This window comes from Rhinopithecus bieti, unplaced genomic scaffold (assembly GCF_001698545.2).
Source record: "Rhinopithecus bieti isolate Rb0 unplaced genomic scaffold, ASM169854v2 scaffold_1673, whole genome shotgun sequence".
NCBI classification, from domain to species: Eukaryota; Metazoa; Chordata; class Mammalia; order Primates; family Cercopithecidae; genus Rhinopithecus; species Rhinopithecus bieti.
The window spans coordinates 204514-216918 of record NW_016804690.1 but is presented as its reverse complement, the minus strand read 5'-3'; the positions used below and the strand labels follow the sequence as shown (position 1 = coordinate 216918).

General features: G+C 41.7%; 2 protein-coding genes across 3 annotated transcripts in view; one reads left to right on the top strand and one right to left on the bottom strand.

The window, feature by feature from the left end:
- The window catches only part of WDR26 (WD repeat domain 26), a 49102-nt gene extending 39524 nt beyond the window's left edge, over nucleotides 1-9578 (bottom strand). Inside the window, exons 1-3 of one of the 2 annotated variants that reach the window (XM_017869941.1) lie at nucleotides 8790-9578; nucleotides 6784-6883; nucleotides 6579-6683 (exon numbers count right to left, since the gene is read on the bottom strand). In XM_017869941.1, the coding sequence (XP_017725430.1) occupies nucleotides 6579-6683; nucleotides 6784-6883; nucleotides 8790-9208 (624 nt within the window). In that variant the 5' untranslated portion in view covers nucleotides 9209-9578. The remainder of the gene's footprint in view (nucleotides 1-6578; nucleotides 6684-6783; nucleotides 6884-8789) is intronic. The other variant, XM_017869940.1, reaches the window with a different exon arrangement.
- CNIH3 (cornichon family AMPA receptor auxiliary protein 3) overlaps nucleotides 9207-12405 on the top strand; it is a 32464-nt gene continuing 29265 nt past the window's right edge. The window contains exons 1-4 of the mRNA XM_017869927.1: nucleotides 9207-9288; nucleotides 9385-9576; nucleotides 9708-9983; nucleotides 10123-10307. Coding sequence (XP_017725416.1) covers nucleotides 9207-9288; nucleotides 9385-9576; nucleotides 9708-9983; nucleotides 10123-10307 — 735 coding nt within the window. The remainder of the gene's footprint in view (nucleotides 9289-9384; nucleotides 9577-9707; nucleotides 9984-10122; nucleotides 10308-12405) is intronic.

The following is a 12405-nucleotide window of genomic DNA, read 5'->3' as shown; positions in this document are numbered from 1 at the left end:
TTCTACTATGCCCTTTGAAATAACTTTTTATAAAGTTTCAAGATGACTCAAAATAGTTTAGTAGAGCCACAGTAGATTAAATGTGACTTTGCTCAATTCCACATCTTACTAAAACTCTGCTTTGAACAAATAATCTCAAATCAGACTAGATCATTAGTGATCGAAGTATCAGCCTTGGAAAAAATGAATTCTCCTCTCAAAGCAATTTCCTAGAATTTTAGTTCTTGTATAAAAAATTAGAACTATTCCAAGTACTTTAAATTTGCTTTTAAAAGTATGACTTTATAACTAGGGCATTGGGGGGTTTTATACAACAAGTTTTGAGAAGGTAAGAGAAAAAAACAGCAAATGAACTACTTAAGTCACAATGTGAAAGAGGGACTAAGTAGACCGGAAAGCAGAACTAGAAACACTCAGGAGAAGTAGAAAAGTGTCTTATTTTGGCTTATCAAAGGTTAAGAGCTGTCCAACAAATGGACTACAAGTTGGTATGCAAAGTATTGAGTTTCCTACGACTAACGCGGCCAAGCATAAGCTTGATGCACTCACTCTCTTCTAGGCAGCTATTAAGGGATGTCTACATTAGATGGTTGAACTTAAAGGTTTTTAAAAAGATTCTATATTGGTACTTGTATATTTCTGACAATCTGATCACTAATGCATTTAAAAATGAAGAACAGGAAATTATTATTAGCTCTTTTCCCCCCTAAACCTATAACCACTTTCTAGCTTTATTGTGAGACACTTTCACATTTAGTTTTTTTCTGAACTGTGTTTTTGACTTTAATACTTTTAAATGCTACTTTATTATTTTACTTTCAACTTGGTCACAATCTTAGCAGTTTTTTACAAGAGAAAAGGGATGTTTATAAATATTTCAAAACTTCTTTTAAACCTTAAACCTAATTAAGGACCACAGTTTGGAGGGACCTTTTCATCATTATTTGGTACTTGTCGAGCTTGAGCAAGTCAATTGATGTAAACAGAAAAGTCGTAGGTAGGGAATGTTAGTTATATTCAGAGACTCCCAGGAATACAGTGGTAAAGATCTCAAGCCCACTTAAAATTAAAACTTAAAGTATAATTTTCCTTGTTTGTAAGATGCTTTTTTTCTCTTCTGAGACAGAGTCTCACTGTGGTCCAGGCTGGAGTGCAGTGGTGCCATCTCAGCTTATTGTAACCTCTGTCTCCTGGGTTCACGCGGTTCTCCTGCCTCAGCCTCCCAAGTAGCTGGGATTACAGGCGCCCGCCACCACACCCAGCTAATTTTTGTATTTTCAGTAGAGATAGGGTTTTGTCATGTTGGCCAGGCTGGTCTCTAACTCCTGACCTCAAGTGATCTGCCCACCTTGGCCTCCCAAAGTGCTGGGATTATAGGCATGAGCCACTGCACCTGGCCCAAAATGCTTACTTTAAAACCATAAAAAAGTACACTGCTGTCACAAAATGCTGTGGAGAAATTACCATTTATTTGTAGAATTAACAGTGTAATAAACTGCTCTACAAGATTTTCTATCAAGGAGTATTTAGAAGAGAGATATAAATTTTAAGCTTATGAAAGTGGTTTCTAGAGAAAGCAAGCAATAATAAACTTATGCTTGATACAAATCTCATCTTAAATATATGGCTAAGGAACAGAAAAAAATTCAAACCGAGACACTCCTGTAACTCTAGGAAAATTACACTTACCAAATTTTACATAAAAATTTAGAATGACCAATGGATGTTTCAGAAATACATTAATTACCAAGATGCCCTGAAAAGTACATTACTATACATATAGCCTGAAGTTAACCTTTCTATGTTAAATGAAAAAACTTTGACATTCTTCTGGTCACAGAAAGCAAAAACTAAACAATGCAAAAAAAAAAAAACTAAAAATAAAAAAATGTTATATTTGAAGTTATTCTGGATATTTGCACCATTTTAGCTTCTGAAAAAAATCCAAATATGAAATGAAGACCTCATATATTTTCATTTATCAATAAAATGTTAAAAGTTTCATTCCACCAGGCGCGGTGGCTCACGCCTGTAATCCCAGCACTTGGGGAGGCTGAGGCGGATGTATCACGAGGTCAGCAGTTCGAGACCAGCCTGACAAACATGGTGAAACCCCGGCTCTACTAAAAAAAAAAAAGAAAATACAAAAAAATTAGCTGGGCGTGGTGGCGGGCGCCTGTAATCCCAGCTTGCTGGGAGGCTGAGGCAGGAGAATTGCTTGAAACCGGAAGGCGGAGGTTGCAGTGAGCCGAGATTGTGCCACTGCACTCTAGCCTGGGCAACGAGAGCAAAACTCTGTCCCCCCCGCCCAAAAAAAGTTTCATTCCATTTTGTGGTATTTTTTAAATTCAAACTTGAAAATCATATTCAGTTGCAGAACTTTTTCATTTAAATGTCACATGGAACTGGCCAGAGCATGTGATGTAATTTCTTCACTAAATTTTCTTAGTAACTGGGAATTGAGGGACTTAAAAAAAAATTTCAGGGCAAGTTTTTTATTTACTTAATATTTATATATTTTTTGGTATCAATCATTAGGTTCCTATGCCCATCCCTCCCCCATTCCAATGTGTGTAGGGACAGTGCCCAAAGTGCTGTTTCCCCCTTATTTTCCCACCAAGATCTTGATACAACATGTTACTCTCTTTCTATGGGGCAGAGGTGGGGCAGGAGAACAGAGAAAGGCTGACTAAAACTCTTGAGAGAAGCCAATATAAACACGTATTTCTGTATATACAGGGAATGCTATAAAAGTAGCACAAGAGCATTTCTTATGAGTCATTTTATCCAGATCAAGACCAAGAATATTCTCAAACAGATATCAAATCCTGGTATTGTGCATGGCAACTAACATGCTGCTGGCCAAGCACAGCCAGAGATTTGAGAGAAAATGTTTATTCTCCAAAAAATCAGTTGAAGTATTTGACACATATGATAAGGGTGGGGAGTAAAACTGTATTTTACCTCCCAAAATTTAAAGCACAAAAATGTAAATATAATCTCAAGAAAGCAAAAACCCTATAATTAACAAATAATGCTAAATACTGAAAACACTGTAAAAATCAGACAAAATTAAAGCTTGCTGAGATGGGGACAGGGCTCTACTGTTTATGTTTAAAACAAATCTTGAAGAAATAAAGATAGAAAAATATTAGGAAAATGAACTCTCCTTTATGTCTTTCCCCAGCTCCCAATTAGACCTCTTAAGAGATTATTTCTGGCCTCTAATGATTTTTCACCATCTCTGGGCTCAGCAAGATCTCCTTCTCCATTTTAATATCTAATAAATTTGAAATTGTTAAGTGACTAGGATAAGCTTGAATGATAGTTTCACATTGTAAATTCTGCGGTTGCTACCCTAGTCCACCCAATACTGAATTGCTTTATCCCTTCCTTTGCTCCCATATGATTAAACTGAACTCAACATGAAAGAAAAACCGAGAAATTATGATACTCAGAAAGTTTGGTTCTCAAGGGTCGCCTCCTAGCTAATTCAGTAGTGATTCTAACTCTGGAGTAAGGTTATAACCAAGGTAAGTCAAAACTCCTATTTGACTTTAAAATATACTAGTTAATTATAGATGCCAATTTTTGTTAAGCATATTTCCATTACATTAAAAAATAACCAAATATTTCTAGACATAAAAAAAGTTTTCTATTATTGGTCTCGTATACCCATCCAAATTGCCCAGAAATGGCTAAGTACACTTGAATCCAAACTAAAAAATGCTGGTTTGGCCAGGCACGGTGGCTCACGCCTGTAATCCCGGCACTCTGCGATGCTGAGGCGGGTGGATCACCTGAGGTCAGGAGTTCGAGACTAGCCTGGCCAACACGGTGAAACGCCATCTCTACTAAAAATACCAAAAAAATTAGCCGGGCGTGGTGATGGACACCTGTAATTCCAGCTACTTGGGAGGCTGAGGCTGGAGAATCTCTTGAACCAGGGAGGGAGAGGTTGTGGTGAGGCGAGATCACGCCATTGCACTCCAGTCTGGGCAATAAGAGAGAAACTCAGTCTCAAAAAAAAAAAAAAAAAGAGATGATTCATGAGAGCAACTTCTGCCATTCCTATTACCATTTAACTGGAAACCATTTAAATGGCTGGGTGCGGTGGCTCACACCTGTAATCCCAGCACTTTGGGAGGCTGAGGTGGGCGGATCACAAGGTCAGGAGTTCGAGATCAGCTTGGCCAATATGGTGATACCCCGTCTGTACTAAAAATACAAAAATTAGCCGGGCATGGTGGTGTGCGCCTGCAGTCCCAGCTGTTTCGGAGGCTGAGGCAGAAGAATCACTTGAACCCGGGAGGCGGAGGTTGCAGTGAGCCGAGATCATGCCACTGCACCCCAGCATGGGCGACAGAGTGAGACTCTGTCTCAAACAAACAAACAACAACAACAACAAAAAAAACAACAAAGGGAGTAGGCTGTAGGGAGAGTGGATTGGGTCAATGAAAACATTCACGCTTAAAAAATAAAGTACAATTTTAGTCTAGACTAAGCCATCAATGTGCCTGGGTATACAATTAAAATAATTATTTTTAAAGAAACCCTAATAGTTGTCTCCTAAGATATTATTACAAATTTAAGCTTATATTAGATTCTCTTCTGGAGATGCAATGGACGAGAAAAGTAAATTTAAACACAATTAGAGAGATGAAGAGCAACTTCAAAAAATGCTGAAATGAATCTTTAAAAGCAATTGATTCATCAACGCTTAAAGTGGATAAAAGTTGGAACCCCTTTCTTTGTATAAATACCTAAACAGTTTGATGGCATGAGACTCAGCCAGAGATTTAATCTCCATTTCTTTTTATTAGATCCTAGAATGTTCTACAGACTCAACAGGCTGTAAAAAGAAAGGATTCCTCCTTATTATCTATAACTATCTTTCTTCAGTTTACATGTTGCCTTCTAATGAAGGGTTCTAATCAGATAGTCATAACTGACATCCAATACAGAACTCTCAAATTACTATAAATAAGAAAAAAATAGGAAGTAAGCCTATTAAATTTTTTACCACTATATTACAGATATAATTTGGGTGAAGCTTAAACAACCTCCAAGAAATCACACACATTTTAAAACAGTCCACAGGCAAGCTCTTTATTGTCAACACACAAGTAGTGCTAACTTGCCCAATGGGAAAGCAACCTTAATTCTTATTTTGGCCATCTAACTGTCTTTATTTTAGCTCAGTCAGAAGCAAAAATTTATGAAGAACTGCTCAATAAAATGTACTTGGGTATTTTTTTTTAAAACCCCAAACACACCAGTTGAGGACACTTTAGTTAATGAAAAATGTCCAATCCCTTTGAATATACATGTTTAACTATTTTAACTTCTGTTTTATTTTAAATTTTACTACAGAATTATTTTATAAGTTAATTTATTACCAATCATCTCACTCAACAGTAGTTTAAAATTTTTAATATTTTAGGTATTTAATGAAATAAAAATAATACACTACATCATCAATTTAAACGAACTTGTATTTGTTCTTGCTTGGCTGAACCTTTAATTCACCTGAAGTCCATTTCTCTAGGATTATATTACTGTGTAGAATTACATTGAGTTTGAAAACTCTTTTGTAACAAGATTTCAAAAAAAAAAACCACCAAGGCCCTATTTTTATAGAAAGAGACAGAAAAGATTAATGTTTGACCCAATTTAAAAAAAAATCAAAATGTAATAGTCATTTACTAATATTTAACAAACAGCTGGTTTCTCTACTTCACTTCCTATTTGCCTTCTTTCTCTCCCCACCCCCAGACAGGAAACTGCTTTTGACAACAAATGAATCAGCTAGAAGTTAAAAACCCAGCAGCTAGCAGCTGATTCTTCATGGTTTCCAAACTCTAGCACTTAGAAAAACCTTATTTCCTCTCTCCCTCACCACCATCTACTGAAGAATTAAAGCCCATAAGTCTAAAAGATTCATTAAGATTTATGAAAGAGACTAACAGGTTAAACTACTAAATTGATCTTGTCAGGGAAATAAGGCCAGTAAGCAGGGCCTAATGGTCAAATCCGCATACAAACCCTCCACCAGAGTGATACATATTATACAAACTTTGACACTGTCAATTCACACAACTGGAATGCAAGAATGGAAAATGGCCAGCATACCAACGGAGTTGGCTTGAATTAACTATAATTCCCAAAGATTAAAAAAAGATAACATATCAGCTTCTTAAGGCTGTATGGATATACACACACCCAAACACATTTTCTCTTTAACCAGCACATTCAGTATTTTAAGTAACATAATAAAAGTATAATTTATCTTTAACTCTATAAACATAAAACTCCTATTAGTAGCACTGAAAGCACAAAGAGCTTTCAATACATTTTTTGTAGAGCTTAATTTATAAAGTTCAAATGACACATTTACTATGTATGATTTTAAAGATATAAAATTCATACTTTAACACATTATACTTATCCTAGTTCACAAATTAAATGAAATTTAACTACTTTTAGGCCTTTTTTTTTATAAGAGGCAGAAGCCTAGAGTTATCAATAACCTATTAAAATAAGCATAAATGTGAAACTAAGAACAAAAGTGTATTTACCACAATTATTCCCAACAACGTTTGAGAGATTTCAAGTGCGCCTCTTACCACAATAGCATGAGGAGAATGCACTAAAGGCTTTAGTTCATTCAGGTCATTTTCTGCCTGTAAAAATTGGTATAAAAGAAAAACAGAAATGTCACAAAATGCACATCAAATCTGTAATTTTAGCAGCAGTCACACAGCTCTATATGCCCTACTTTACCTTATCCCAGTCTCCTTCCATGACATGATTTCGGAATTTGGTAGCAGAAGGATGTTCTAAACGACATCCTGACTCTTGCATGAGGAGATCAACAGTCTGGCTGCAGGAGAGATACAGTGTAAAACAGACCTGACCAACTTTAGGGTTTTAATCTTCCAAATAAACTAATGTCCATGAAAACAGATGCAAAATTTTTAAGCTAGCCTCATGATGAAGAAAAAAATAGCTTTCATGTGCCTGGTTAAACAAACTTTATTTAAAACTGACACCTACATTTTTTTCTAGTCAAGTTAAAAACCTTTCTTGAAACCAGAATCAATATAAGTTCTTCCTAGTGTGCCATTTGATGCCTCAATTTAATGTATAAAGTATAAGATTTCTAAAAATGTGCTGTAACCAACTAGTCAAATAAATGAAAAACCAGGATCTACATACTACGTTACTACATTTTGAAAGATCAAAATTATTAGCTTCACACGGTGACAGAGACGACCTGTGTCACTTAAGAGCTTATATATCCAGGTATTATATTGCAGAGAAATTCTACTAGGTTAATCTTTAAAATTAAAATAAATCCAGCATCAAAAATCATTCCCTTTCTCTCTATACTAAAAATAGCAAATTTACTATGGTGTAGGTTCCAAACAGTCACGAGTTATTTCCTCCTGCTGCTGTCAGCTTGCTTCTTGTCTCAGTAACATGTTCTGTTAGCATTTACAAAATCTGTTTTCATACTAATCCTTTTCCCTAGGGAATAAAGTGAATTCTTCCTACCACATATTTGTCTTTGAGCACTTAAAAGATTCATCAACTGTATTTTCTTCCCTCGTGTATTCTGGTATCTAAGAACCTTCATTTATCAGTCTTATTCTTTTTTTGTGCTTATGTTTCAATGCTTTCTTAATTCAGCTTTAAAACTTAATTTTTAGCTAAACAGTGCAACGATCTGCCTGAAAATCAAAATACTTATGTCACTTTTAAAAAGTTCTGTTCTCCTCCCCACTCCCCAAGAAATCCATAAATGCAAAAGTACACATCGGCTAGCCTGAGAGCTTAATCTACACTCTGAATGTAGGAAACTGACTGCTGCTGCACGTCCTCCCCCCCACCATTTCATTCTGACTCTGCCTCTTGCACCTCCTTCATCAGACACTCCCACCAATCCTACCTTCTACCCCCTTAGTTTTTCTTTGTGTGTATACAAAACGGTGTTTTTTGTCCAAGGTCGCTGTCTACCCTCACCCTATGTTAGGTATACAAGGCCACCTAAATTGTATTTGAAAACAAATGATTCACCAGATCAGATGTCCCCTTTTCAGAGGCGATCATCTTCTTGGTATTAAACTGAGATTTCAGACTAGTTAGGGTTAGGCCTCTTGTACACACACACAAGGGCTTTTAAACGACATCAACACTGTATCTTCATTATTCCCATCAGATTTATTCAACAACCTCTTTCCAAATGATCCCAGCCCCTCCGTTCCCATAAACACTTGTAGGTGATTGTCTTTCCTGATTGGTAGTTTGCTTGGGTTGTTGTCTGCCACGGTTGGGGGTGGGGAGGTGTCCCACAAAGATGCCTCCAAGATACACTTGAAAAACAAATCCTCCAAGGTTCATTATTTCCACCAGCTCTAATCCACCCCTCCCCCAACACAGAGAGACACACTCCCGCATCTGTCTTTATTGACAGACAATTAAGCTCTGAAGGTGAGTGGGGAGAAGTCATTCTTTGGGTTTCTCCTACCCCTTCCTAACCCCTCAACCGCCTGTCTCATCTCACAATTTGTGAGACTGATTGATTTCCCCCTATTTCCTTTCAGGTCCGCTCCTCCTCCCCGGTCGGCCTGTCTGAGCCGCGTCCTCCTGTGTACTGGGCCCTGCGTGCCCAGCACTCATTCTCTTTAACCGAGCTCTTTCAAGCCCCCCTCCCCCCCCACCCCTACCCCCCTGGAGCCTCCGTCCCTCGGTCTGTCCATCACCAGCTGCCGGTAAGGGATACTTACTTGAGCCCCAAGCCATTCAAGTGCTGTCCTATTAGCCTAATGACATCCTCATCTGACTGGGAGAGCCGCTTCTTCTTCTTGAGGCTGCTGCCCAGTTCTGGGGTGGCCAAGGAAGAGGAGGCGGCGGTTGTGGCGGAGGCAGCTGCGACGGTGGCTGAGGATGCGGCGGCCGCCCCGCCGGGAACCCCGTTATTGACATTCAGGCTGTTGCTATTGTTGCTGGCGGCGGAGGGGGCGGAAGGCAGGAGCCCATTGGCGTGGGCCAGGTCCCCCGCGGACGACGACGACGAGGGGGACGACTCCCCGTTCTGAGCCGACAGGCAGGCGAGTTCCGGGGTCTGTCCCTGGCCCCCGCCGCCCCCTCCTCCGCCGCCGCCGCCGCCACCTCCTCCTCCTCCTCCTGCCCCGTTGGCCTGCATGATGCTGCCGCTGACCAGGCTGTGGCCGCTACTTCGGTGGGGGACAGCAGCGGCGGCGGGAGGGGCAGCAGCCGGGGGGAGTCCCACCACTACCACCACGGAGGAGGAGGAGGAGGAGGAGGACGACGACGAGGACGACGAGGACGGAGGGGAGAGGCCTGCTCTGCCTGCCGAAGCCCCGGGCTCTCCTGCTCCCTCCGCCGCCGAGGCTCGGGGTTTCTTCCGCGGGGGCGGGGAGGCTCCGCCGGTGTCCGAGTCGGAGGAGGAGGAAGCGGAGGCCAGAGTTTCCTCGCCGAGAGAGGCCGTGGTGGGAAGCCGGTGGGGCGAGGCGGGGAGGGGAGGCGGGGGCCGGGGAGAGGGGTCGGGCGGTGAGGGGGCGAGGGGTCAGCCGGTAGGAGGCGTTTGGGTGAGAGGACGGAGAGAGGGAGGAGGGGGGAGATACAGGAGATCCGGGCCCCTTTCCCTCCCCCCTTTTTTTTTTTTTTTTTTTCCCCCGGAGGCAAAAGGGCTCGGGGGTGCGCGGGCCCGTCGGTCGCGCCTGCGGCGCCGGCGGGCGGCTGCGGGGGCGCGGGACCCGCAGCTGGGGGCTGGAGCCCCGGGCAGTGGTCTGGGCGGCGGCGGGCAAGGCGGGGCAGCTGCCGCCTCCTGGCCTCGGGTCCGCTGCGCTCTGCTCCCTGGTGTGTTGATTCTTCCCCCAGCTGCTGCCTAATGGAGTCCAGGCGCTCGCGTCACAGGAAATGCCTATACTGCCCTCCTCACTCACTTCCGGTGGCAGGTATGGAACCTATAGGGGGCCTGTCACCCAGCACGTGCGCCGGGGCTGTCCCGGGGGTCAGGGGAGGGAGGCCAGCGGGCCGGCGGGGTCCGCCCCGACCCCGACCGCGACCCCAACTCCGATCCGATCCTATCCCCAGCCCCTCTCCGGCCTTTCCCCTTGCGCCCTGGCTCGGCTGACTCGGCGAGCAGTAAGTTCGTAGCCGCTCTCCGAAGCCGGGCGTGCATGGGATGGCAGAGTTGGCGTGCGTGCGTGAGTCCACCAGTGTGGCCTGGGCATGTAAGGTGTGCGGAGGGACTGGACCTTCTCCATCAGGTGCTGAAGGTGAGGGTGGAGCAGCAGGCGAGGTTTAGTAGCAAGAACTTCCAGGCACAGGGCTGTGGTAGGCCCCTCTCTTAATGGTAACCAGGACAGAAATCGGATTTCACAACCTACTTGTTTTAGGGTGGAAAAACTTGAATTTCCACAGCCAAGTGCCACACAGTTGCTGTATCCGGGGCCATCCCGGGAGCTGTGAGATAATGAGCCGGTGAGACTCTGCCCCACCCTGGGAAGGTGAGCTATTCTAGAGGAGCATATCTGATGGGGACAAGAAGTCACAAAAAGGCTGTGTGGTGTGTAAAGAAGGGGAGGGACTCTACTGTTGAGACTTCAGTATTTTAGCACTTGCCCAGCACCTCCTTCTCTCTTCCAGCTGCCTCTTGAGTCACTGCCCGGTTTAGGGAGCAGTAACATAAACCAAACAGTTGCCTCCAAAATGTGCATTCTGAGGAGGATTCAGTCACCGATTCAGATCCAAGCTTGAAATTTTTACGTGGCATGTGAGCCTTCCGTGTCATCATGACTTACTAATTTATGTGAATGTAGAAATGTAGCGACAAAGACTGGGCTGAATCTTAATCATTGGCAAATGGTGTGCATTATCCCCAAACAATTATTTTCATGTATGTGGTCGATAGCATATATATTCGATGTACAAAGATTTTCTCAGAAATTAAGTCTTTCTCTGAAGTAGTTTTCCTGTGGGGAGGGGGGAAAAAAACACCATAGGTTCTAATGAATACATCATACATCGCTGATATTTATTATACTAATAACTGAAAGTAATTTTGAGGCCTTTGGAGACAGTCGTTTTTAAATTTGGGAATGCAATGAAAAATGATGCTGATGAGAAATTAGTAAAGAATCCTGAGGTTTATGGATCCTCAGACAGGAAGAAGTAAGAGGAAGGTTAATGCAGGATCTTACAGGGATTTGGTTTTGTAGTTCTTACTGCTTAAATTTGCTTCCAGGTGGCAGCTGTAATTGCAAGGTGACTCACATACAGTGTTTATATTCACCTGAGGCCGACCTGAGTTCTAGTTGAGGTTCTTAGAGCTCTGTCACTGTATCCAGCAGAGCCTGAATTACTAGATAGTTAACACCCTCAGAAAGCCCTGTTTGTATATTAACTTTAGACAACCTTATTATTAAAAGTGTTGCTATTGTTTAGGCAAAATTTAATTTTTGCAAAATGGTTTATAATAATTTATTAGGCCCATAGCAACGTTGAAGACTTGCTTCTGAATAAAGTCTGTAGGGTTTATAAAGGAAATCAGTCACTTAGTGGCAGCTACAGACAAAGCTCACACTTTTTAAAAATTAGTGAAAGTAAAATGATGAAAATAAATTGGATTCCATTGCTATCTAAACTCTATATTCCAGTTTTCTACTTTTAGGTAACCAACACTGCTCATGTTAGAATTCTGAATTTATAAAGTCCCTTACAGAACATTTTTCTCTGTACTAAAACACAGCTTGAGAATCTGTTATCTGAACTCTGGGTCTTTAGGTCTTTCTAGAGCCAAGTTTCAGGTCTATGTACAGATGAACAATTCTGAAATACACTCTACACACTGAGTAACCTTCAGTGACACCACATTACCTACAGAATAAAATCCAAATTCTGTCTTGCTCACCACAGGTTGGTTTCAGTCTTTCTTTTCAGCTTCATCTCTTATTGCTCTGCTTCAGGGACCCCATCTGCTGTCCCCCAAATGTACTGACTCATTTCTTTTTCAGAGTCTTTGACTACACTCTCCCATCTTTTCTTCACCTGTCTGATTGCAGTCAATCTTTCAAGACTCAGCTCATTTCAAACCTCCTCAGGGGAGCCTTTCCTGACTTCCACTCTCCTAGCCGTCATTGTGAGTGTCATTTATTAGGCTCCTCAATCGCGAAGGCTACTTGTGATGTAACTTGCTAAGACCTCTTCTTCAGGTCATCAGAGAGAAGCCTTTCTAGACCTCTGTCCCCCTGATTTACCTTCCCCTTTTCACCCTTCTCCTAAAAAAGACTAAGATGGGTTTAGGAACAAAGGTCCAAGTTATCTTTTAGAAAAAAGAAATCAAGTGTATATTTTTTTTTTTTTTTTTTTTTTTTT